This window comes from Ornithorhynchus anatinus, chromosome 1 (assembly GCF_004115215.2).
Source record: "Ornithorhynchus anatinus isolate Pmale09 chromosome 1, mOrnAna1.pri.v4, whole genome shotgun sequence".
Taxonomy (NCBI): domain Eukaryota; kingdom Metazoa; phylum Chordata; class Mammalia; order Monotremata; family Ornithorhynchidae; genus Ornithorhynchus; species Ornithorhynchus anatinus.
The window spans coordinates 82,448,824-82,476,303 of record NC_041728.1 but is presented as its reverse complement, the minus strand read 5'-3'; the positions used below and the strand labels follow the sequence as shown (position 1 = coordinate 82,476,303).

At 42.8% G+C, this 27,480-nt stretch overlaps 1 protein-coding gene across 6 annotated transcripts in view; it reads right to left on the bottom strand.

Annotated features, from left to right (window-relative positions):
- The window catches only part of FAM135A (family with sequence similarity 135 member A), a 97,572-nt gene extending 70,327 nt beyond the window's left edge, over nucleotides 1-27,245 (bottom strand). For 2 of the 6 annotated variants that reach the window (XR_003762024.2, XM_039912308.1), the window contains exons 1-4: nucleotides 27,105-27,245; nucleotides 9,546-9,634; nucleotides 8,575-8,696; nucleotides 1,221-1,300 (exon numbers count right to left, since the gene is read on the bottom strand). Coding sequence is in view for 5 of the 6 variants with exons in the window: in XM_039912308.1 (XP_039768242.1) it covers nucleotides 1,221-1,300; nucleotides 8,575-8,651 (157 nt within the window). In the remaining variant the exon portion in view is untranslated. The remainder of the gene's footprint in view (nucleotides 1-1,220; nucleotides 1,301-8,574; nucleotides 8,697-9,545; nucleotides 9,635-27,104) is intronic. The other 4 variants (XM_029072107.1, XM_029072113.1, XM_029072120.2 and 1 more) reach the window with 2 other exon arrangements.
- Nucleotides 27,246-27,480: the final 235 nt, after the last annotated feature.

The following is a 27,480-nucleotide window of genomic DNA, read 5'->3' as shown; positions in this document are numbered from 1 at the left end:
CAGCTGGAAGGACCAGAGGCAAGACCCATATGCAGTGAGATGCTTTGCACACAATAAGTGCTCAATAAGTACAAGTGAAGTGAGTGAAATGAAAGCTAACCACACCACCATGATCTCCACGATCTGCTGCAGGGGGTGGGGGGGTGCCTAAAGACTGGGGGACCTTCTGCTCCCTTCTGACCCCATAGGGGATGACTTCCATCCAACGCAGCAGGAGCGAAGCATGTCCTAAACCTTGCCATCCCAACAGTTAAGAAATTTGGGAGGTTTTGGAAGTTCAGTGCCTAGAACTTGAAGAGGGAGACCTGAGAATTGCTCTCTAAAAGGACATTTTCTACGTTGCTTGGCAATTTTGAATTTTGTGTTTTCAATTGCTCCATTGTTGGTAACTTATTACTGTTTTCTGCGTCCAAACTAATCCACTCTTATCCACCCCAGCACTCTGTATAGTGCCTGGCACATAGTAAGCCCTTAGCAAATACCCCGATTATTATTGTCTATCCCCGCACCTAGACTTTAAACCCTCAATGGGAGAGAGAGGATGTCTGAATTTGCTTAAGGGCATGGCAAGACGATCAGCAGAGAGAAAAGTCCTGGCAGAAAGAAAAGTGAGTGAGGAGTGAATGGAGACCCAAGTGGAGGAAAGGGAAGAAAAATCAAGAAGCAGAGGATTATGATGGTTTTAGGGAATAAGGAGAAAATGGTGACAGAGGGAGGGAACAGGAATCAGGGAAGGAGCTAAGTGCTTATTATTCTGCCTTCTGTCTGTGTCCTCCTCTCATCCTTGTCAAACTCCCTGTTTGTCCTTCTTTCCATACTGATTGTTTTTCAGCACCACATATGCTTTGAGTAGGGTAGGAGCAGCATAAATCACCAAGTATGGAACTCTTGCAGGGAGAAAACGGGGATGAGCAGAGAAAACAGCAGAACTCAGGTGGGAGGGGAGACACTGGGGAGGAACTGAGTCATACAGGAAGGAAACAGACAACTGAACGTACGGAAGAGACAAACATGGGAATTAGGCAAGAGGGCTTGGGAATAATGGTGCTTAACTAAACAGGTGCCAGGCACCAAAATGTTTCTTTGCGAAGCAATTTTCTCTCTGTATTTTTTTTAAAAAAAGGTTATAATCTGCATAGACATATTTTAACCATTTTCACTTAAGGAAAATAGCATCTGTGACCTTCTAAAAAAAAATTTTAAAGCATTCCTATGCTTACCTGTTGCCCGTAATAAACTAGCTTCTAATCTGTGAGGAATTCTTGGAGGAACTTTCATAGATGCACGAATCTGGTAAAATCTGTGAAACAAAACAAATAATTGTAAGTATATTTTAAAAATACCAAAGCTCTAATTCCATGTACTTATGTTTGCAGGAATAAGGAAATAGATCTGATATAGATCCCAGACTGAGCCCCCCCTTTCCCTCTGCTCCTCCTCCCCTCCCCCCCCCACCCTCTGCTCTTCCCCATTCCCCTCCCCTCAGGACTGTGCATATTTGTATATATTATTTATTACCCTATTTATTTTGTCAATGAGGTATATATCTCCATGATTTTATCTATCTTGATGATGATGTTTTGTTTTGTTCTGTTTTGTTTTGCTCTCTGTCTCCCCTGTTTAGACTGTGAACCCGTTATTGGGCAGGGATTGTCTCTATCTGTTGCCGAACTGTACATTCCAAGCGTTTAGTACAGTGCTTTGCACATAGTAAGTGCTCAGTAAATACTATTGAATGAATCTGATGGTATTACTGTTCTCTACTTCTAAGGGTTAAACAACTACATTGCACACTGTAAATATAAACAAAATCCTGGGAAGTATTGTGGTCGAGTGGAAAGGGGATAGGCCTGGGAGTCAGAGATCCTGGGTTCTAATCCCATCTTTGCCACTTGTCTGCTGTGTAACCTTGGGCATGTCACTTAACTCCTCTGTGCCTCAGTTTCCTCATTTGTAAAAATACAACACATCCTACTCCCTTAACTTAAACTGTGAGCCCCACGAGGGTCAGGGACTGTGTCCAACCTGAATATCTTGTATCTACTCCAGTGGTCAACACATAATAAGCACTTAATAAGCACCATAATTATTTAAACAGGTTTTATTTATATGTCCTTCATTAGCAACTGAATTCTAGAATATACTGCTAGGTTTCCGCTCTGTAAAGCAAACATCTGGGAAAAAATAAGGGCTGTCTAGATGAGTAGACTGTGGGCTCGTTGTGGGCAGGTAACGTCACTGTTTACTGTTGTGTTGTACTTTCCCAAGCACTTAGTACAGTGCTCTGCATAAAGTAAGCACTTAATATGACTGAATGAATGAATACATCCCAACACATGGCAAGATGTCAACAGGCATTCCCGTCATCACCACCTCCCTGCCCTGAGCTAAAAACCTGTGGGAGCGTTAAGACTAGTGGGGGTTGGTGCTTCTCAAGTACTAATTCTGTAGAAGAGTAATACGATTTCATTCCTTCTGGTAATTTTATTATGTTGGATGACTCACCCACTAAGATATTAAAATCTAGGGTCAAGAACCACGCTACTGATGTGCTTAGTATTGTAAACAACAAAGACAGCGAAAAGAACAACAACAGTAATACTTGGTATTTATATAACTTTTTATTCTCCCACAAGAATTAAGAGGATTAATGGAAATTAAACTTTAATTCTTAGTGAGTATTTTTCATAAGCGGGAAGAGAAAAAGAAACAACTGACTTTTTAAATATCACACAGATCTTCCAATCACAGTCTGGAAACCTTTGTATCACAGTTCACCTCCATCTCCCTGTATCAAATTTTTAAACATTCCATATATTTTGCAGTTTTCTTAATTTTCAAAAGAAAAAAAAACTTCATAGGCTGCCTTGGTAAAGCATTTTGGCTTGCCCTCAGAGCAAGAAAGCTTTCTTACTATTTGAGTTGAATCACTCCAGCTACAACTGAAGCCCAATCTCTCAGGTCTTACCCTCAGGGGAAATCACAAAGCAGCTCATTTACCATTCCCTCATATACTTAAAAGTTCTGTTTCTTTACATATAAATGCTCTAAATTAGTGAGGGAAAAATCTTGATTCTGTTTAGGTCAATCAATTACTGGCTCTACTGAGCACTCACTATGTGCAGAGCACTGTACTAAGCATTTAGGAGAGCACAATACAATAGAGTTGGTAAACACATACCTTGTCCGTGAGTCAGACAACTTTAAATTTCAATACCTTTTAAAAGACACCTAGAAGTTGATGAGTTAAGCTCAAAATGAAAGCCACTAAGAATTTCAAATTGTCTTTTCACATTTTCAAAACTATATTAGATATCAGATAATATAACTATATCAGATATCAGAAGCAGCGTGGCTCAGTGGAAAGAGCACGGGCTTTGGAGTCACAGGTCATGGGTTCGAATCCCAGCTCGGCCACTTGTCAGCTGTGTGACTTTGGGCAAGTCACTTAACTTCTCGGTGCCTCAGTTACCTCATCTGTCAAATGGGGATGAAGACTGTGAGCCCCACGTGGGACAACCTGATTCCCCTGTGTCTACCCCAGCGCTTAGAACAGTGCTTGGCACATAGTAAGCGCTTAACAAATACCAACATTATTATTATTATTATAAGAGATCACAACTTCCTGTGTGGAATCATGAAATGGCTTACTCTTAGCAGAAAATAATAACAGTCTCTATTTAAAACCTCTTTGCCTAGTTTCATACACAATTTGTAATTACTTGAACATATGCATAAGGTGTACAAAGAAGATAAAAATCTAAAATTAGCAAGAAGGACAAATATTTCCCCACAGCTAGTATAGTACTTTGCATGAAACAAGCACTTAAAAAAACGATACTGCGCACTCAGTTTCCATAGGTAATCTACACCATTAAAATCTATTTAGGCAACACTCAGATAAAATGTATGCAAAAATATTTGAAATTCTGTTGTATAAAACCTTGTGGAATAGATATTAACAGCAAGTATTTTATTATAACTTATTATGAACACAGACACAGGGGTCTTTGCAAATGACAAGAAACGGAGTCTTTGTTTTTCTCCAAATGGAAAGATCACAAAACGTACTTCAGGTTCTAAAATGAAGCAACAGCAAACCACTAACTTCTACTACTGACCGCATTTCAACCATCACACATCTCGATTAATCTTTTCCCATAAATTTGGTAGAGGGGAAAGATCTTAGTCATCAGGTCTGGCAACATTAAAAAGTAATGCTCCAAGCAGTTAGAAATGAAGGGTGTGTGTAGATCAAATATGGCTAGGAGAGATGTTTCACTATGGGCAATATTCCACTAAACTCCATAATCCAGGATGAAGTGCGGGAAAAGAAGAAAGTCCTGAAACTGTAACATCAAAAGAAAACAGCAAATGACAGACTTCACTGAAAGGGAGACAGAACAATGTTAATCAGTGGAAAAGGGAAAAGAGAAATCCCTCCAGCTGAATTTTCCTAGAACCCGTGATTTCTCTTGGTGAGAATCAGGGTTCAACAGCCAAGGCTACATGGTAACCCTTTAGCGCACAGATACTGTGGAATGCTCTAGTGTCTTCATTATCCCAGTTAGAGGCATAAGTAGGCTAGGGAAATCCAGGATTTACTTGATATTATCCCTCTAGACTGTAAGCTCCCTCTAGACTGTAAGCAAGCTCGGTATGGGCTGGGAACATGTTTGTTACACTTGTGTTGTATGCTCCCCAGCACTTAGTACAGTGCTTTGCACAAAGTAAGCATACAATACGATTGATCACCATCACTGGTATTTACTGAGCGCTTACTGTGATGAGTACTGTACTAAGTGCTTCGGAGAGTACAGCAGAAAGATTAGTAGACACATTCCTTGTTCGCAATGAGCTTATTTCTAATTCTTGTTAAATGGTGTGGCTGTGTAAGAAGCTGAAATCATTAGCAAAAGTTATGCTTGAATTATATGTGGGCTTTAATTAACCATGATATCCCTATTCTATTAGAACAGATTATCAAGAGTTGGCTATATTGCATAAATTAAGCTATATATACATTGAAAGATTATATATTAGTAAGAGCTTTTACAAAATTTAGGCTCAAAAATTTCACTTGCACTTCAGAATATAACCTCAAAATATGAATCACAGCCATTTGCCTGCTGTGTGACCTAGGACAAGTCACTTAATTTATCTGTGCCTCAGTTTCCTCACCTGTAAAATGGGGATTAAATACTGGTTCTTCCTTCTACTTAAGCAGTGAGCCCCTTTGGGGACATAAACTGCATATGACCTGATTAACTTGTGTCTACCCCAGCGCCATGTCTGACATATAGTATGTGCTTAAAACCCTTTTTTAATGGTATTAGTACATGGCATTGCACCCAATGGATGCTTAACAAATATACTTACTGACTCCAACTTTGATGGTCTCAGTATAATACTAGTCTCTTATCATGTAATGTATATAAATACTTGTATATATGTAATATATAGCTGTATGTATGTAATGTGTATAATAATTTTAATAGAATTTCTCATGCAAAGGCAATTTGCTCGCACTGACTTCTAGTTCACACTTATAGTGTACCCACTACCTTCAGTGCAACTTTGCAAATATTCATTAATGTAAAAAATATAAAAATAACCAATGGACACATAAAACATTAAATTTCTTACACATTTTTTTTTAAATGTATTCTTAACCATTAAATGGACATGTATCTTTTTAATTCCTGTGCAACTGATAAATTGTGGGACAAGGTCTAAAATGGCAATAAAGTTAAAGCTTAAAAATTAAAATTAAATATTTAAACACCAAAAATAGCACGTGTGGTAGTTTGTCCAGATCACACAGGGCACCATAAGGAGGCATTGGAGGCTTTTATCATGAGGGGAGACTCAGTCACATGTCCCGTCAACCTCTTGGAAAGGACAAGCTTATCTAATGACACTGGCAATTACAGAAGGGAATTTGGACAAAGGGGAGGTCAAGAGAAAAGATTAAATAGGGATAAACAGCAAGAGAACTCTCTTTTGTTCTACCATCCAGATCTGAAGATGATCTCTTCGTGGGGCAATCCACCCAAAGCATCAGAACTTTCCCGAAAAAGTAAAGATAAGTGAAGTTGCTAGTCTGGGAATTCTCCAGACTAAACTAAGGACCAGTGTCAGAGTAGGATCAGTCTGTGGTTAAACCAGAATTTTTGTTTTAAATATCTGTGGTTCATTTACTACAGCAATTAGCTTACAAACTCCCTGCTATTCTATGCATCAGTGGCATTTACTTACTGCATGCCGAGCAAGTACCGAATTAGGCACATGTGAGAGATCATACAGTAGAGTTGATAGATGTGTTCCTTAAGGGAGATTTAAGATTTTGACCTGAAAAATTTTACATATCATAAATTATTTTATCACCTTTTATCATCATATGTGTGTGAGCCCATTTTCTTGGGAAGACAACATTACCGCTATGGGGTAAAAATTAAGGTCATTTGGCTTTCTCCCTTTAACTGGTAGCTGACCCTGCTAGGGATTCTAACCAGCCTGCAGCAAAAGCTCCCTAAAGCTCCCCTTATGCAAATATGGTCCAAATCTATCAAGTCATTGAATGGTGACTACATGGCACCAAATTCTCTATCTGTCTCTATCTGTTGCCGACTTGTTCATCCCAAGCGCTTAGTACAGTGCTCTGCACATAGTAAGCGCTCAATAAATACTATTGAATGAATGAAATTCCTTGAACATTTTTCAGGAAGAGGAGCTGGAGCTATTCTGAACAGGGCAGCAACAACTTTGATTCTGGAAGGCAGGCAATCTGACCCAGGTCAGGTAACCCAGCCTAAGGGGTGTTGGACTGACACCCCAGGTCCTCAGCTGTGTACTTGCTGGCTCTGTTTGAAGCAGAGAAAGAAGTACCCTGCCCAAAACAGCTCTCCTGGAGTGGCCGCAACACACCACTTGCGTGCACCCAAATTTGGAGCACTCCTCATTTTAACTCAGTATTTCCCTTCTAAACTAAATCAGTGGGAGTGCACATCAGTGCCGAACACTGAACTAAGCACTTTTTAACAGTTCGATAAAAGCGAGAGTTGTTCCTAGCTCTAAAAAAGCTTGCAATATAATGGTGGGGGAGGAGGAATAAAATGTATTTACAAACAATGGGAGCAGAAGGGAGACTAAGGACATAACAGTGATGAGAAACATCACAAAATCATAATACATGCTTCGCAATTATACGATTGTTTCGATAGTTTCTGTAAAGATGGTCGAGAGAAGGAGAGGCACATAAAGAGATTAATATGAGCAAGGATATCTCATTGGCTGAGGAAGGTGGAAAGTCAAGGCAGCAACTGAACACAATAATAGGAAACTGCTGTCTAAATTTAAAATAATTTTCCAGTGGAAAATTCCTTGTGACCCAATTCTGCTCCAAACAAGCAACGTGCCTCAGCACACAACCCAGTCTTGATGGCACAGCCCCTGGATGCAGAGGTAAACAGTTTGAACCTCCTAGGACACCCTAAAAGTCTCTGGAAATCATATCACCACATCCTCCTGACTGATCTGTGGCATTTCTAGTTTCTCTAGGTTCAAATTCAGTCCCAGCCCTGCTGTCCTTTGGGAAGCCCAAAGGCAGTTCCGCTGCCCCCACCCCCCTAACTCTAGGCATAAATGGCAGTGGGTGGAGGGGAGCAGCTCTGAGCCATCAGCACCACTGAATGTTTAACCAGACAAAAATTATGGCCCGAACAAAAATAATAATAATTATGGTATTTAAGCACTTATTATGTGCAAAGCACTGTTCTAAGCACTGGGGTTGATGCAAGGTAATCGGGTTGTCCCATGTGAGGCTCACAGTCTTAATCCCCATTTTACAGATGAGGTCACTGAGGCACAGAGAAGTTAAGTGACTTGCCCTAAGTCACAAAGCGATAAGTGGTGGAGCAGGATTAGAAGCCATGACTTCTGACTCTCAAGCCTGTGCTGTTTCTATTAAGCCACGCTGCTTCTCGCTGGTTTCAATTACTCCTGATATATTACAAGAAAATGTACTTTGCCAATCCTGTCTACTAATTCTATTGTGCTCTACCAAGCATTTAGAGTACTCTGCCCAGAACTGTCTTGCCTTACGCTGTTGAGTCGTCTCTGACCCAAGAGACTCCACAGAAGGCATCAATAAATATGACTGGCACTTTGCACCACTGAGAAACATGTAAACTCTTAATTTGCTTTAGGAAACGAAAGTTGTTTTTTCCAATGCAGATTTGGCCAGGATACTTTGAGGAATTTAAAGGCAAAGGAGAAGTAGGAAATGGGACAGTTTGTGGTATTAAGGAAAGTGGGGATTACACATGCCTAATGAATGCAACACATTTTCCTTAGCTAAAAATGACAATTAGCCATATGATGCATTTCAAGAATATATTCAATGCTAGGCCATCTGAACATTTAAAGTTGTTTTCAAATCACTCTAAAAGTACAATGATATTTCCTTCAGAGAAGTTTACAAAAACAGTTTCCTGATAAAGACTGTGCTACCACCATTTAAATAAAAAACTATTTATAAAGTGTTTTCCCCTTTAAAAAAAAATATATACCTACCCTCTTTGAAACAAATCCACATTGTAGAACTTGTGGAGCTCCACGGAGAATTCTACCATTGCTTGAACTTCACTCATTTTTATTTTTATACAGAAGACAAAGCTACTGATAGCACCTTATTACTGGTTTGAAAAATGGGGAGAAGGAAAGAAAAAAAGAACTTTCATAAGATTAACAGCAAATGTTTAAAAATCACATAAAAAATAATTTCTCAAAAAGTGCTTAGTCCCCCCAACTCAGTCTAATCAAAAAATGTTATCAGAACCTCCTTCTGATAGCCTGTATTCTGTGGGTATCATTTTAAACATACAACGAAAAAGTGTTACTCCTGAGTGTTAACACACATTGAACTATAACTTTAAAATTACTTTAAAAATAAGATTGACTTTTTCTAATATTAGCTACACATTTAAATGATCTAATTAAGACAGGTGAATTCGATAACACTTTTACTAAGTTCTTAACTACTGCAAAATGGTCACTACTAGTGCCAAAGATGTTGGTTTAAAATTAACCAGCAAATATAAAGGCTATAAAACTTCAAGATTACCAAATTACGAGGCATGTCAATATCTTATCCCAGCCTTGTTCTCCGGTATATCTTGGGACAGAGGATTCCCCATACTCAGAACCTTCTTTCCTCTAGATCGTATAGTGATCTTTCCAAAAAGCTGTTCTACAAATGCATCTAGACTCAAGGCACTCAGAATTGTAACATTATGAACCAGAGTCCCACAGTACAAATCTTAATGAAATGTTTATATTCATAGAGGGCATTTAAGAGTCCTAATTGGTGAACTTTTTTTTCTTTCACCAAATATTTGCTAAGTCACTGTAAATGTTAATGGTGCCTAAGTTTCAAGGACCCAATTTGAAAAAATGGACCACACTGCTTAAATTAGAATGTCAATTAAAGAGATAGTGGATCTATACGAAGGCATAAGCAAAATTAAAAAACACTGCATTCTTACCTTTTCTGATCAAAACTTAATTCTAATATATGAAATAATTAATCTTGTACTTCCAGTTACTTGTTCTTGTTGTCAAAGGTACATTTCCCCTATGAGAAACAAAAAATATGGCTCTAATAAGATATTAATATTCCCCTCTAGGTACATGATTGTGTTTGAGTCTGTTTTTTTTCAGGGTGTTGGATTTATAGATTTATTTTTTTTTGCAAGTTTGAGGCCCACGTACCAGAGCTACATTCCTTCCTTATACAACAAATATTCATGGGGCGAGAACAATATTTGCATTACCAGAGAACAGAGGCAAGACACTTGAGTAGATCATTTAAATGGATCCAGGCTCTGCCTCCAATAAACCATAAAACTTGGGCTTGTTCATTTTTCTGAGGCCAGATCAATCAATTGGGGACATTTATTGAGCAGAGAACATGGAATTAAGTGCTTTCACTGACATGCTCCTTGACTAAAAGCAGGTTTTGTAGTCTATATCGGAAGACAGGCAATAAAATAAATTACGGATATGTACATAAATGCTGTAGGCCTGAGGATGAGGTGAATATCAAGTACTTAAAAGGTATGAATTAAAGTGCATAAGTGAAGCAAAAGGGAAATGGATTGGGGGAATGAGGGTTTAGTTAGGGAAGGCCTCTTGGAGGATATATAAATTTCATAAGGCTTTGAAGGTGGGGAGATGGTGGTCTGTTCTTTAGGAAGATGGAAAGCGTTTCAGTCCTGAGGGATGACATCGGCAAGGGTTTAGTGGTGAGAGAGACTATACTGAAGGACAGGGAGTGGGTTGGCATTGGAGGAGCAAAATGTACGGGCTGGGCTTTAGAAGTAAGCAAGCTAAGACAGGAGCAGGTGAAACGATTGAGTACTTTAAAGCAGAGGGTAAAGTATTTCTGTGTGATGCAGAGGTGGATGGGCAACCATTGGAGGTTCTTGAGGATTGGGAACATGAACTGAACATTTTTTAGAAAAATAATCCAGATAGCCTAGTGAAGTGGGGTTGGAGATTAGGAGAGACAGGAGGGAGGAAGTTAAGCGAGGAGGCTTGCACAGTGGTCAAGGGGGAGAGGGAATATAAATGCTTGGATCAGCATGGCAGCAATTTGGATGGAGAGGAAAGGGTGGATTTTAGCAATGTTGTAAAGGTAAAACTGACACAATTTAGTGACAGATTGAATATGTGGATCTACAGAGAGAGAAAGGAGTTAAGGATAATGCCAAGGTTATGGGCTTGGGAGATAAAGAGGACAGTGGTGCTGTCTACAATGATGGGAAAGGCAGAGGGAGGTCAGGGTTTGTGGAAAGATGAGTGCTGCTTTAGACATGTTAGGCTTGAGGTATTGGACCCAAAGCCTTAGCTAAGCTCAGGACATCCGAGAAGAGATGTCCTGAAGGCAGGAGGAAATGTGAGTTTGAGGGGAAGGAGAGAGGTTGGGGCTGAATATGTAAATTTGAGAATCATCTGCACAGACACAGTAGATGAAGCCATGGAAGAGAATGAGTTCTCCAAGGGAGTGAGTGTAGCTGGAGAACAGAAAGGGATCCAGACCTGAATCTTGAGGGGTGCTCCCCCGACCCCAACCCCAGTTAGGGGATGAGAAGGCGGAGAAAGAGCATGTGAAAGAGACAGATAGATATAGGAGCCAGAGATATAGGAGAAGAATCAGAAGCAGAGAACGACAGTGAGGTTTGACAATGTTTCCCCAGGAGAAGCAGATGGTCCACATTGTTGAAGGCAGCTGAGCAGTCAAAAAGATCAGGACAGAGTAGAGGCTGTTGGATTCAGCAAGGAGGAGGTCCTTGGTGACCTCAGAGAGGGGAGTTTTCACAAAGTGAATGGGGCAGAAACCAGATTGGAGGATATCGAAGAGAGAATTGAAATAGAGGAAGTAGAGGCAGAGAGTGGAGGCAACTTGGCTCAAGGCATTTGGAGAGGAATGGTAAGACGGAGATGGGATGATTACTGGAGGGAGTCGTCAGGCTAAGGAAGGGTTGTATTAGGATAGTGAACACATGAGCATGTTTTAAATCTATCAATTAATCGTACTTACTGAGTATTTGTGTGCACAGCATTATCACCATCGATAGTTATCATGCGCTTACTATATGCAGAGCATTGTACTAAGCACTTGGGAGAGTACAATATCATAGAGTTAGTAGTCACGGTGCCTGCCCACAACAAGCTTGTCTAAGTCTTGAAAGCATTATTAAGGGGAATCAAATAACTGGAAAGTGAATGGTTGAAGATGGTGCTCAGGAAGAGAATAAAAGAAGGGGCATGTGTTTTGATAAGGAGCAAAGGGATAGGGTAAGAGGCAAAAGGGGAGAGGGTAGATTCCTCAAGGAATTGCTGGGAAAGATGGGAAAGTCAAAGAGGAGGCAGGATTGAAAAGGAGCAGGGGTGATTTTAGAGAGATCATTCCAGAATAGCTCAATTTTATCAATAGAGTACATAACCAGACCAGATTGGCCTGCCAATCTCTTGGCCCAGCTGGTTGGGGGAGGTAAAGAGAACGAGGGGCATGGCAGAAACGTAGAGTTTGAGAAAGGAGTTAAGTGTCTGAAATGACTGTCGTAGGCAATGAACATAGGAGTCAACAAGGTTTGAGAAATGATGTTGCCAGGCGGAAGAGAGGGCAGAGTTAAAGCAGATGAGGATGAATTTCAAATAGGACAAGTCTGACTTTGAAATTTTACCAGCAGCACTCTACAGCTCATGCACAGGAGTGAAGGAAGCCTAAGTGTATAGTGGAGGTGGTGCAGGACTCTGGGTTAGTAAGGTGTGAGGGAGTTGAGTTGTGGGACAGGGTTGGAAAGATACAAGTTAATCAAGTTGGACAGTTCATGTCCCATGTGGGGCTAAAAGTGTGTGTGTGGGGGGGGAGGACCACAGGTTCATGAGGAGTGGGTAAACAAGATAACCAGCTTGAATACAATCCATGTCCCACGTGGAACTCACAGTGTTAAACTCAATTTTATATTTGAGGAAACAGATACAGAAAAGTTAAGTCACTGGCAGGGCCAGAGAGCAAGCAATTGGCAGAGGTGAGTTTAGAACCCAGTTCCTCTGACTCCCAGGCCCATCTCCTCTACTAGACCACTCTGCTTCTTGTGCATCAAAAGAAAGTAATTTGGAAATGAAGACCAAATGGGTCATAATAACTTTAAAAAATTGGAAGGGGTCAAAAGATTGAAAGTCTCTATGGGGGACCAGGACAGATTTTTTTGTGTGTGGGCGGGAGGTTGGGATAGGGGAATTTCAGAGTTGGTGAGAGTAGAGATTCTTCAATGACTAGAGATGATGAGATTGAATGGGTGTCCAAGCTGGTGAAGGGGTGGGGTAGAGCAAGAGATTAGTGGAGTTAGGGAGTGAGAGGAAGTCAGCAGTGCAAGAGTTATCAGAAACATTCCCATGGATACCAAAGTCCTCAAGGATCACTGTAGGGATGGAAAAAGAAAGAAGGAATGTGTGAGAAAAGGATCAAAATAGTTCAGAAAGATGGAGGAGGGGCCTGAGGCTGATAGATGATCTCAACTAGCAACTGGAGTAGGGGGGTACAGGCAGGTGATACGGGCTTCAAAAGGAAGGGAAAGAGGGGGATGAAGGTGGTGAGATGGTGTGAAAGTGGCACTGGGGAGCAAGAAGGAAGCCAGTTAGTCTTAAAAGGTAGGAGAAGATGAGGCCTCCTCAAAACAAAGGAGACAGTGTCATCTGGGGAGCGCCAGGTTTTGATAATGGCAAGGAAGAGCAGTGACTGGACCAGGAACAAGTCAAGGATGAAGAGAAGCTTTCCCCATGAGGGAGCAGGGGTACCACAGGCTACACTTAGCTGAGGCTTTGGGGCTGGGTTGGGTGGGAATGAACTCACGTAGAATAGTAAGATGAGCTAAGTGGTTACACCTTGCTAGTTTGTTTAGAAATGCCATTATCTAAGAAATATTTTAATTAATAGAGTTTACTGTTTTCTAACTTTAAGCAAATCATTCCTTTTTTAGGTCACATCCTGGTTACACAAGAATCCTGTGCTTTTTATCCTATCTGCTCCTGAGAGTATATGGTACTAGAATGGTTGCCTGAGATTCAGACTCAAATGAAAGAAAGAGAAGCAGCATGACCTAGTGGAAAGAGCACGGGCCTGAGAGTCAGAGGACCTCAATTCTCCTCCAACTCTGCCACTTGCTTTCTGTGTGATCTTGGGCAAATCACTTAGCTTCTCCGAGTCTAGTTTCCTCATCTGTAAAAAGGATATTTGATACTTGCTCTCCTTTCTATTTACGAGCCGCATATAGGATAGGGACTGTGTCCTATCCAATTATCTTCTATCTTCCCCTTTGCTTAGTACAGTTCTTATCACATAGTAAGCACTTAACAGATAGCACCATACTATTATTATTTTCATTAATAAGAGCACCACCAGAGTGGAGGACTTTATCACTATACATAAGCAGGTAAGAATAGGAAGAAAAGAGAAGCAATGTGGCTTAATGGAAAGAGAACCAGCCCAGGAGTTCTAATCGCAGCTCTGTCACTTGCCTGCTGTGTGACACTGGGCAAGTCACTTAACTTCATGATGCCTAAGTTTCCTCGTCTGTAAAATGGGATGAAATGCTTATTCTCCCTCCCCTTGACACTGTAAATCCCACTTGGGAGAAGGACTATGCCTGACCTATCTTTTATTTTAGATAGGTGCTTACGACTGTGCTTGGCACATGGTAAAGTCCTTTTTATGATATTTGTTAAGTGCTTTCTAAGTGCCAGTTGCTGTACTAAGTGCTGGGGTGGAAACAGGATAATCAGGTTGGATACAGTCCATCTCCCACATGGGGCTCACAGTAATTCCCACTTTTCAGATGAGGTAACTAAGGCACAGAGAAGTTAAGTGATTTGTCCAAGATCACACAGCAGACAAGTGGCAGAGTTGGTATTAGAACCCAGGTCCTCTGTCTCCCAGGCTCATGCTCTCTCCACTAAGCCAAGCCTCTCTTCTCATCCTTGATATAATTTCATGTGTTGAAAAGGTGGTAATGTCATTAACTAATCTTCTGAAAAATGTAAACTTCCTCCAACTCACCTTACTGAAGCCATCAGTTGTATTATTGTTACAGTCTCCCTTCACACAATAATCTTTGCATTTCCTTAATAGTTATGTCTAAGGACTTTTGAGCCTTACTGTCAAAAACAGCATCAATTCTAAAAATAGTCACTCAAGATAAACAACATTTTTTTTTCCATTTTATCCACAGAAGAACTGAAGCACTTGACTGAGCAATAAACTCCACAAAAATATACACAAAAGGATAGTCTTGTACCACACTAACATTTGCCATCTGCAGAGCATGTCGTTGTCTTCAAATCTGCTTCTCAGCCTTCTTTCACACTGAAACCTCTGCCCATGCATACCAACTCCTCTCCTGACGGACAAATGCCCAGCTAGTCCATCCACTTAATCTCTCCACACCTTAATTTCCCCAAATGTAAAATGGGGCATAATACTGCCCCTCCCCGTCTCATGAGTATGTTAAGAGGACAAAATATGTCAGCACTTTGGAAATACAGCACTTTTCATATGATGTATTGAAAAGGTGCCTCAGAAGTAGCCAGCGGCAGTGCTTAAGATGTGGTCACTGACGAACAGACCCAAGCCCTGGGAGGGAGTCACGACTTCCACCTCTGCCATCTACCCTTACTACTTTACTCATGATCATTCAAGAGGAAATCAAATCACTGTTGTGTATTGAACATCTACAGTGTGCAAAGCACTTCACTAAACACGTGGAAGAGTATAACAGAATAAGTAGACACGATCCCAGCCCGCAAAGAGTTTACAGGCTAGTGGGGTAGACCAACATTAAATGTGCAGTTTTCTTGCCTGTACTTGAGGAAGAAGACACAGTTATAGGACTCTTTTTTATGGTATTTGTTAAGCGCTTACTTTGTGCCAGGTACTGTACTAAGCACTGAGGTCGATAAAGCCAATCAGGTTGGTCACAGTTCATGTTCCACATGGGGCTCACAATCTTAATTCCCCATTTTAGAGATGTGGTAACCGAGGCACAGAGAAGTTAAGTAAATTGCCCAAATTCACACAGCAGACAAGTGGTAGAGCCAGGATTAGCACAAAATTACTTTTGACTCCCAGGCCCACGCTCTATCCATGAGGCCATGTTGCTTCCCATTAGAGATTCCTGTTCCTTACCATCACGGGTTTATAACCTATCATAGTCTGGATGAATTAACAGTAAAAGGGAAATATCAATACAGTGAGCATAAGCAGAACCTATTGAGAAAACACCTTTAAAACAAGAAAAACACTTTTATGGAGTCATTCTGATTACAACCTCACTGTAAAGACAGAGAAAATGCATTTAGAGAGCTTGTTACATACAAACTTCATTATTTTTATATTTCATCCTGCTGTCCAAATCATTTTTCTAAATCATTTTGCATGTCTCCCCACTCCTCAAAAATCTCCAATTGTTGGCCATTTTCCCCACATCAAACAGAAACTCCTCATCATAGGCTTTAATGTACTCAGTCAGCTCTCTCCCATCTTACTTATCTTCCTTCCTCTCCCACTACATCCCAGTTTGCCCATTCTTTACAAGCCAGGCTACTCATAATGTCTTGGTCTTCTCTCACCATCTCTTGCTCACACCCTCCCCTCTGCCTGGAACACCCTTTCTCTTCACATCCAGCAGACCTCTGCTCTCATTCCCTTCAAAGCTCATCTGAAGTAAAATACTAAAAGGCCTGGAACACCTTCCCCCTTCATATACTTCAGACCACCACCCTCTCCACCCTCCTAATACCCTCCTAAAATTGCATCTCCTTCTAGAGGTCTTCCTTGATTCACTCATTCATTCAATAGTATTTATTGAGCGATTACTATGTGCAGAGCACTGTACTAAGTGCTTGGAATGTACAATTCGGCAACAGATTGAGACAATCCCTGCCCATTGACAGGCTTACAGTCTAATCGGGATTCAGCCCTCTTTTTCCCTACTCCCTTTTCTTCTGCATCACTTAAGGAGTTTGATGAAGAAATGCAAGGGCGAACACTGGAGATTCTTCAGGAGTAGGGAGCTGTGGCTTCCCTCCATCTCACCTTATGTGAAGCTATCAGTTGTATTATTGTTACATTCTCCCTTCATGTAATAACCTTTGCATTTCCTTAATAGTTATGTCTAAGGGCTTTTGGGCACTATTGTCAAAAACATCATCAATTCTAAAAATAGTCACTTAAGAACATTTTTTTTTCCATTTTATCTTCAGAGGAACTGAAGCACTTAACTGGAGCAACATACACCACAAAAATACACAGAAGGCCTTCTCTGATGATCTCAAATCCTTGTGGGCAGGGAATGTTCTAAAACTGCTGTACTGCACTCTTTCAAGTGCTCCGTACAGTGTTCTGTCACAGAAAGTGCTCATTCATTCATTCAATAGTAGTTACTGATCGCTTACTATGTGCAGAGCACTGTACTAAGCACCTGGAATGTACAAATTGGTAACAGATAGAGACAGTCCCTGCACTTCTACGGGCTTACAGTCTAATCGGGGGAGACAGACAGACAAGAACAATGGCAATAAATAGAGTCAAGGGGAAGAACATCTCATTAAAACAATAATAAATAAATAGAAAAGTCAACCGCTATCACTGAAATGTTCTCCCCAACTTGTTTCTCCCCCTACAGCCATTTCAGCACTTCTATTCACTAGGGAACACCCAGTTCACCCCCATCCCACAGCACTTATGTATAGTGTTTTTCCCCAGTATACAGTGAGGTCTTTGAAAAAAAGGATCAAATGTCTCTCTTCACTCTGCTCCCTGGATCATTTTCCTAAAAAAAAAAAAAAAAAAAATTGATTCCACAGCTCCCTACTCCTGAAGAACCTCCAGGACTTGCCCATTTACCTCCACATCAAACTCCTTAGTTGACACAGAAGAAAGAGGGAGTAGGGGAAAAGAGGGCTGAATCAGGGAAGACCTCTAGGAGGAGATGCAATTTTAGGAGGGTGTTAGGAGGGTGGAGAGAGTGGTGGTCTGAAGTATATGAAGGGGAAGGGAGTTCTAGGTCAGAGGGAGGATATGGGCAAGAGGTCAGTGGTGAAATATATGAGAAGGAGGCATGGTACGTGAGGTATACGAGATTTGGGTTGCCTTTAAAGGAGTAAAGTGGGTGAACTGGGTTGTAGTCTCCTCCCCAACTAGACACTAAAGCTCTTCTTAGAGGATTGTTTGCCAGTCAGATTAAAAGAACACTTTGATGCTTGCTTAACCTGACCTGTTGGGACTCAACAGGGAGAGTTTATGCAAAGTATCTCATCCCCTTCTTAGCCAACATATCCTGGTCATTGTAAACTCCTTCTAAAGCTGGATGGAGAGCTGGGTCAGCCATAATTTGCTGTCATATTAGGGGATATTGGAAATGCCAGTTATTAGAGGCTTCACTCTACTTAGAGCAGTATTTTGCTGAGTTTTATAAAAAGTAGAGTTCTTGGAAAATGACATTGCGTAGTTCATAATGTGATGACATAAATGTGAACAAAACATGCAAAACGAGCTTATTTCGGGAATATTAGAAATACAGTTTAATAGAACTTCAGGTCCTTAATAATCAACCATTCAGGAAAAGAACAATTATTCAGCGCTACGTTTCCCCTAATTATACACATCTTTGTCAAATGAGACAAGTCGATCATTGTATTGTTTCTTTTTAGGAACCAAAAAAAGCGACTTTTTATAAAACTCTCAAATAATAGAAGATACTGAAAATAGCAAATAATGATTGACAAATTAAGTTTCACAGAGCTTAGTTATGCTCTCCATTTAGTGGAGAAATATAGCACTGCTAGGCACAGGAGGCATTTTTTTAATGGTACTTGTTAAGCCCTTACTATGTGCCAGGCATAATTAATTTGGACACACTCCCTGCCCGACATGGGGCTCACAGTTTATATCAGAGGGAGAATTTAACTCCCATTTTACAGATGAGATAACTGAGGTACAGTGAAGTGAACTGACTTGCTCAAGATCACAGAGCACTCAATTGTGGAGCCAGGATTAGAACTCAGGTCCTCTGACTCCCAGGCCCATGCGCTTTCCATTAAGTCACAGTGCTTTTTCAAGGATAAAAGTGAGTAAATTGGAGAAAGGAACAGTGTCAATGGCCCAAGAACTGGGGTGGGTAACAGTAAGCCCATCAATGGGCAGGGATTGTCTCTATCTGTTGCTGAATTGTACACTCCAAACGCTTAGTACAGTGCTCTGCACATAGTAAGTGCTCAATAAATACTACTGAATGAATGAATGGATGAATGAATAACAGTAAAGGCAGGAAATAATCACTGATCCAGGGAGAGATAAACTGAAAGCAAAAGACATAGATATCAGAGACATAAACAGAGAAAGGTTAAGCAAGATCATGTCTTTGGTTTAGGGGATCCAAAAATGACAGCAACAGGCAGCGTGAGCAGATTATACAAATATACTTGCTGTCCCACAAAGCTAGCAAAGGGACTTTTTGGAGTCTCACTGACTTTCTTTTAGGTGGACAGTACAGGTTAAGACATTATTTGATCTTCCACAAAGCTGTTTTTCAAATCCTTAAGCTATGTGTTGCTCTCTCTGAAGCTCTGTGTTTCTCCATATCTTCTTTTAAAGTATGATAAACAATACTAGTCCATGCCCACATTCTCCATCTGGCACGGAACTCCCTTCCCCTTCACTTCTGACAGTCGACCACCTTCTCCACCTTTAAAGCCCTCTTAAAAATCACATTCCTCCAAAAGGCCTCCCCTAGGTCTTCATTTCTCCTACTTGCTCTCCCCTCTGCATCACTTATGCATGTGAATATTCACCCCATAACACTTATTTGTAATTATTTTATTGTACTCTCCCTCTCTAAAATGTAAGTTCTTAGTGGACAGGGATCCTATCGACTGATTCTCCTGTAACTGTATTTTCCCAAGTGCTAGAAGAGCATTCTGCCTACCATTAGTACCGCTGATTGAATGACTGAAGTATTTGGCTTCTATTATACGCAAAGATTTACACTAAGTGTGTGTGTGGTGGGGGGAGGGCGGAAACATGAATGAGAATTAAATTTGGTTTAAATAGTAATGCTATTACTACTAATATCCCAGCAGGACTCTGTAAACCAGGTTCTCCAGGCCAAGGGCTTTTCCCATCGAAAGTTGATTGAGAACAAGGGAAGTTTCAACAACACCCAAAACACCAGCTGGGTCTGAGAGCAGACATCTCCTCTTCTACACCATCATTTACTCTGGCCACTGCTATGCATGATGAACAATACCAAGCACTTAGGAGACAAACAAGGGAAAGAAGACAACGCCATTGACCTTCCTCCAGGAGTTTACAAGCTATAGGTGAACAGGCAAAAATTATTTTTCACACAGCAGGCAAACAACAAGCATATAGCATGATGTAATGAACCTGTATCAATGAAATCACTGAATAACTGAATATATAAATTAAAAAATATATAAACAATTGCCAAGGATTGGAATAAAATATCTAATAAACATGGTGTTGACTGGATTGATCTGCTTGGGGTGTTGTCAATTAATCAAAGAAGGTTTCCCAGAGAAGATGGTATTTTCGGAGGAGTTTGAAGAGTGGGAGAGAGTTATGAACCATCCTCCCTCCACTCCTACCTGAATGGAGCCTGGATATTATGGCTTTTTTTTTTTTAAAGTCTGGGAAAGCTGTTCTCTTCAGCTAATATTTGTGAGGCTTATCTCTACTTACACAACTAAGAGAATCCATGGCTAGTTATCAAACAGGTTTTCTTTCAAGCCTAAAAATCTTGCTTTTGAGGAGAAGGAGCATGACCTAATGGAAAGAGTAAGGAGATGGGATTCACAGGATCTGGATTCTAAACTGCTTTGTGCTCTTGGGCAGGTCACAACTTCTCAGTTCCTCAGTTCTCTCATCTGCAAAATGGGAATTCAATACCTGTTCTCCCTCCCATTTAGACTGTGACCTGATTATCTTGTATCTACCCCAGCATTCAGTTCAGTGCTTAACACACAGTAAGTGCAAAATACCATAATTATTATTATTATTGTTAGGAAGTGTAATAGGCTGGTTCAGCATGAAAAGGAATCAGTACTAGAGGTTGAAAGACATAACACATCTGTTTACTTCTCTAACCCTATGCCTCCAAACCAGCAATAAGGAGGATAATAATATTTGTTAAGCACTTATTATGTGCCAAGAAATAATAATGTTGGTATTTGTTAAGCGCTATGTGCCAAGCACTGTTCTAAGCACTGGGGTAGATACAGAGTAATCAGGTTGTTCCACGTGGGGTTCACAGTTATAATCCCCATTTTACAGATGAGGCAACTGAGGCACAGAGAGGATAAGTGGCTCAGTCAAGGTCACACAGCAGACAAGTGGCAGAGCCAGGATTAGAAGTCACGTCCCCCGACTCCCAGGTCCGTACTCTTTCCACTAAGCCGCGCTGCTTCTCTATGCTAAATGCTTCGCTGGGGTGGACACAATAACAATCGCCTAAGACATGGTATCTGTCCTACACAAGGCTAAGAGGGAGAGAGGGCGGGTACGTAATCCCCATTACACTGTTTAGGAAACAGAGCACAGAGAATGTAAGTAATTTGTCCAAGGTCACAACAGCAGGCAAGTGACAGAGCAGAGAGTAGGTCTGTATTCTTTCCACTGGGCTACGCTGCTTCTCAGTAAATATCCATCCTTCAACTTTAAGGTGATTTAAAAGGTGAGTCTCTCCCTCAAGTGGCAGAGGTTATGGCTAAACAGAATGTAGGCTGGCTCGAACTGAAGCTATATTTGCCAATGTAAAATTGGAAAGTTGATTTTCAAGGCTTGACCTTGGGGCATAGATTACTCAGATATGTTTACAGTCAGCAGCACTTCTAATTGAAGTCCATGACTTACTGGCAACTTCTGAAGACTGCAGAGGGCAGGTGTCAGAGCTACCACGGTGCTAAAAACAATCATAGATGAGGCAGCTGCATTCTACAGGCTAACTTTACAGGGATTACAGTTTTTAAAATGCATAAATTAGTCCATTCTGGGAGTAATAAAGATACTCATAATTAGGAAAAGCAGGACACCTCAGTGAACCTAGACAGAATCACAACACCAATCCAGAATAGTCACGTTTGACCTATGTTGCAAATAAAATCCAGAATAACTCATAATCCAGACTGTTTGAAGGATTACCTAAACCTTGAATAATCATGGGCATAAAAATTTCCTAGTTGAGTCTTACTGCAACCAAAATTTTTTAACCACCAAAAACGGATGAGGAGTCACTTTCTTTGACTTGCCTGTGCTAGACACTTTTAAAAAGGAAGTTTCCACAACAATCCCAATCACTGAGCACTGTCTACACTTTTCCCTTTCTTAAAGGAAATACACTCTTCTCAACAGATTGTGACATCAAGTGAACCGAGAGTACTGTGATACTTCTGACTCCTTGATAAAGGTAAAGCAGCAAATAAGTAACTGAACAAGCACGGCCCCCTGGATATAGGACGGGCCTGGGAGTCAGAAGATCAGGACTCTAATTCCGGCTCTGCCACTTGGCTGCTGTGTTGATCTTGGGCAAGTCACTTAACTTCTCTGTACCTCAATTTCTTCAACTGTAAAAGCTGGGGATTCAAAACCTGTTCTCCCTCCTACTTGTGAGGCCCATGTGGAACAGAGACTACATCTGGTCTGATTAACTTTTATCTAGTCCAGCGTTCAGAACTGTGCTCGACACATAGTAAGCACTCAATACCACCCAAAAAAAAAAAAAACCAAACCAAAACCCCAAAACAAACCCAAAAAACGTGTGCCTTAGAAATTAGGAAATAATCCTCAGACTGTGTTGGTCTGGACAGATCTTGCTTCGATACTGGAAGAAACAGGTGTGTCCATGGAGTACTGTGCAATTTGTTCTTAATGTGAGGTTCTTCGGGAATGCAATTTAACACATTTATAATAACAATAATAATGATAATAATAATAATGGCATTTGTTAAATGCTTACTGTGTGCCAAGCACGGTACTAAGCATTGGGGAGGATAAAAGACACAGTCAGGTCGGACACTTCCCTGTCCCACAGTCTAACTAGGAGTGAGAAAAGGTTATTGAATCCCCATTTTGTAGATGTGGAAACTGATGCACAATGAAGAAACTTGCCAAGGTCACACAGCTGGCAAGGGCAGAGCCGGGATTAGAACCCAGATCCCTGGTTTCCAGGCCCATGCTCTTTCCACTAGGCCATGCTGACAGAGAGCTCGCTATCTAATGCCACTCTAAGAAAGGTTGCTGTCCTCTGGGCAATCCCTAGATCCTGTGGAGAAACAGCATGGGACAGGGAGTCAGGAGATTCGATTTGTAATCCGGCCTGCTGGATGACCTTGGGCAAGTTAACGTCTCTGGGATTCCATTCCTCACTGGTAAAATGAGGACAAGGTAGATCATGAGCCCCAGGTGGGGCAGGAACTGCGTCTGACCGGATAATCTTGCATCCACCTCGGTGCTTAGTCCATAGTGAGCACCAAATGCCATAATTATGATATTGCTTCAATTTTTAAAATTCCAATTTAATCCAGAAGGGAATTAAGCTGCCCAACTCCTGTCTTCCCTTTATCCTATTCCCCAAAGAGGTTACTATTAAGCATTTAAATAGGACTTTATGGAGGTAAATCCATTAAATGTGGTTCCTCACCATGCCACTCTTGAGGTTAGAGGGTGGCAACTATCATTACTTGTACTTTATAGGCGGGGACACTGGGGCAGAATGGTTAAGAAGCATCTCTAAATTACTTGAATGAGTCTTAGTTGGGATTCTGATTTGTTGGCAGTCAAGGGCCTGGTAGAGCATGCCATTATCTTTCTGATTACAGAAGTAGTTCACTAACATGTCACGGAAGATTACATTAAGGAGTACATTAAAACACATACAGAAGCCCGTGGTACAGAGGAACTGGCTCCTTTCTTTTGGCAAGTTTGAAACTTTATTTCCCCTACGGATCACAGAAGTGTATTCAAACACCACATGGACCAGGGAGAAAGTATAAAATGGAACCTAGAAAAAAATGGGGAGTTCATTCCTTCTACTGAGATTATAACAACCAACTGTAAATTTAGTCAACCGCACGTTCAACTTCCTGAATCCACCATTCGATGGCTAGTTCTCCCTTTGATTCACTGGATCACCTCAGGCAGGGAACTGAAGCTTTTGGCCTTACTAGTCTACTTGTAAATAGAAGCATTAGGATTTGAGCTTGATATGGATGTTGCGAGGAGTAAATTAACAGGTGAAAAACACTTTGGCGATTACAAGAAATATACTACACTATTTATATTGCAGTCATTTTCATTCCTAACCAAGAAAAAGGACTTAATAGAAAGCAACTTTTATGCCATCCGTACGTATGCTAGTGACGGGCAAAACAGACTCATCGATCTGCAGAAACAAGAAGTTTCTAGGTCAAATCTCTCAATGATGCATTTGATTCCTTTTTTATTTTAATAGTGTATTGGTCAATCATAAAACGTCACGATAGAAATAAAGTACGTTCCACCCACTTTTTCCCCCCCGTATTCACTAAAATATGTAATTCACCGATTTTACCTTGTTTTGGTTTGATAATTACTTAAAAATGCAGGCACCTTCTACTAAAGTTAACCGCAATTATAAACATTTATCGAGAGGAAAACGAACCTTAAGAAAAGAAGAATGATGCAATGCGTCACAATAAAAAAATAAATTCACATCTATCAAATTGCAATGAAAAATTGATTTTTAAAAATAAACTTTGCACTTTTTTGCATCAGAGAAGTTATATACCATTTTCATTTCAATGAGAAAAATAGCATTCAGGGAGCTCTGATTCAAGCTTTCTGCTAGTTGTGCATTTTTGACAGTTTTGTGGACAAGTCAAATACTAATGCATCTTAAAATTACACACACTGGACAGTCCCATGAATGGACAGGAGATTCGTGGCTTCCTCCGCTTTTCAAGGAAGATGACTTTAGCAGGTGGACAGAAGAAGGTGGGGAGATGGGAGCAGAAATAAGAAAACAGCATGAGAAACCTGGCTGGGGAGAAAACAGATGGGAACGAAATGAAGGGGAATGGAAGGGCATGATGGAGATGAAACTACTGCTGGAGGAATAGGAGAAAAGAGACCACTTTGGAAAGGATAAGAAGAGTGATAAGCGACAAGGGATCATGAGAAGCAGCGTGGTTCAGTGGAAAGTGCACGGGCTTGGGAGTCAGAGGACATGGGTTCTAATCCCAGATCTGCCACTTGTCAGCCGTGTGACTGTGGGCAAGTCGCTTCACTTCTCTGGGCCTCAGTTCCCTCATCTGTAAAATGGGGATGGAGACTGGGAGCCCCACGTGGGATAACCTGATTACCTTGTGTCTACCCCAGCACTTAGAACAGTGCTTCGGACATAGTAAGTGCTTAACAAATGCCATCATTATTACAAGGGGGCTTACAAGGTAAAGAAATTTTAAGAAAGGGGGAAGAAAGTGGGGGAGAGAAAGTGGGGGATGGTTAGAGCTCATGCAAAATTCTCCATGGATGGGAAAAGTATGTTGGGGAAGAAACAAAAAACAGGAAGGCGATTACTAATCAAAAGAAGAGGAGAGGACAAAGAATAACAGGAAAAAGAGGAGGAAACTATGGGGGTGGGGGACAGGAGGCAAGGGAAAGAAGGTAAGGACCAGGGGTGGACAGTGGTGAGAGAAGGAAGAAGGTAGACGAGAGCTGAGCATATACATATTTATAGTATCTATAAACAATGGAAAATATACAGAGAAGCAGCGTGGCTGAGTGGAAAGAGCACGGGCTGGAGAGTCAGAGATCATGGATTCAAATCTCGGCTCCGCCACTTGTCGGCTGGGTGACTTTGGACAAGTCACTTCTCTGGGCCTCAGTTCCCCCATCTGGAAAATGGGGGTGAAGACAGTGAGCCCCACGTGGGACCACCCGATCACCTTGGTATCCACCCCTGTGCTTAGAACAGTGCTTTAACAAATGCCTTATCAAATACCATTATTATTATGATTATATAAATGGAATATATATATGTGTGTGTGTATGAAATAGAAATAAAGAAGGTGAAGGGAGGAAGGTGCATGGAGGGGAGTGGGCAGGGAGCAGAAGCAGGAGGTGAAGAAGAGATGGGAGTTCAGAGAATAATAATGTTGGGATTTGTTAAGGGCTTACTATGTGCCGAGCACTGTTCTAAGCGCTGGGGGAGATACAGGATAATCAGGTGGTCCCACGTGAGGCTCGGGTTGGGGAAATGGGGAATGTGGCTGGGGGACAGAAGGGGGGACCCGGTGGCCCGCCGGGGGTCCGTCCGGAGGGTGGAGGGCCCCGGGGGGTGGGAGGGGAGGGAGGGAGGGAGGAAGGGACGAAGGGAGGAAGGGAGGGTCACTGGGCAGGGATGGTCCTTTCTGTTGCCGAATTGTCCATTCCAAGCGCTTAGTCCTGGGCTCTGCACAGAGGAAGCGCTCAATAAATACCACCGAATGAAAACGTCGGGGCCCCAGCCGACCTGCTCCTCGGCGACATCCATCCACCCACGGCCACCACCGACCCCCAGCAGCGCCGCCGCCGCCCAAGCGCTGCGCCCACCGCTGGGCACGACATCGGGGGACCGGGACCGGGACCGGGACGGGGACCGGGACGGGGACGGGGACCGGGACCGGGACCGGGACGGAGAGAGAGGAAGAGGAGGAGGGGAGAACCACGGCCGTGGTCCCCAACGGCTGCACCCACTACCCAGGGGCTGGGGCGGGGACAGAAAGGGGACAGACGAGGAGGGGCCAGAGTGGGGTGGGGGGACAGACAGGGCGATGGGGGGACAGGCAGGGAGCCAGAGAGGGGATGGGGGGGGGGGGCAGAGAGAGGGATGGGCGACCGAGTGGGAGATGGGGGGAATGGGGAGACAGAAGAGGGATGGGGAAGGGAGGGTGGGATGGGGGGACAGGGAGGGGAATGGGGGACAGGGGAGGGATGGGGGATAGAGGGTGGAATGGGGGGACAGGGAGGGGGACGGAGGGACAGGGAGGGGGATGGGGGGACAGAGAGGGTGGAATGGGGGGACAGGGAGGGGGATGGGGGACAGGGGAGGGATGGGGGATAGAGGGTGAAATGGGGGGACAGGGAGGGGGACGGGGGGACAGAGAGGGGGATGGGGGGACAGAGAGGGAGATGGGGGGGAACAGAGAGGGTGGAATGGGGGGACAGGGAGGGGAATGGGGGGACAGGGAGGGGGATGGGGGGACAGATGGGGGACAAAGAGGGAGATGGGGGATAGAGGAGGGAGGGGGACAGAGGGGGGATGTGGGAGACGGAGAGGGGGCCAAAGGGGGGATGGGGGCCCAGAGGGGTGGTGGGGGGACAGAGAGGGGGATGGGGAAACAGGGAGGGGGAAGGGGGGACAGAGAGGAGGACGGGGGAGAAGGGGGTGGGAGGTGAGGGTTTTCCCTGCGGGTGCGGGGAGGGAGCGCGCGCGGCCCGGAGTTACCTCCGCCACCGTCCCGCAGCGGTCCCCGGCCGCAACGACGACTGCTCGGCCCGGGTGGAAGAGGACGGTCGTCTCCGGGCTGCGCACCATCCCGCCGGCCGCCCGCCCACACGCGGGCCCCGCTCACATCCCCATCCCCGGCCCGGCCCCGCCGCTGATGTGATGGGTGACCGGCCCGACCCGGCCCGTCCCCGACCCGCCGCCGCCGCCGCCGCCGCCGCCACAACCCCGCCGCCAGTCCTGCGCCGCCTGCGCACGGAGCATGCGCGGGACGGGACAGGACAGGACGGGACGGGACGGGACGGGACGGGACGGGAGGGGGCGGGAGGGGGCGGGAGGGGGCGGAGGGCAGGGAGGCGCGGGCACAACTATTGGG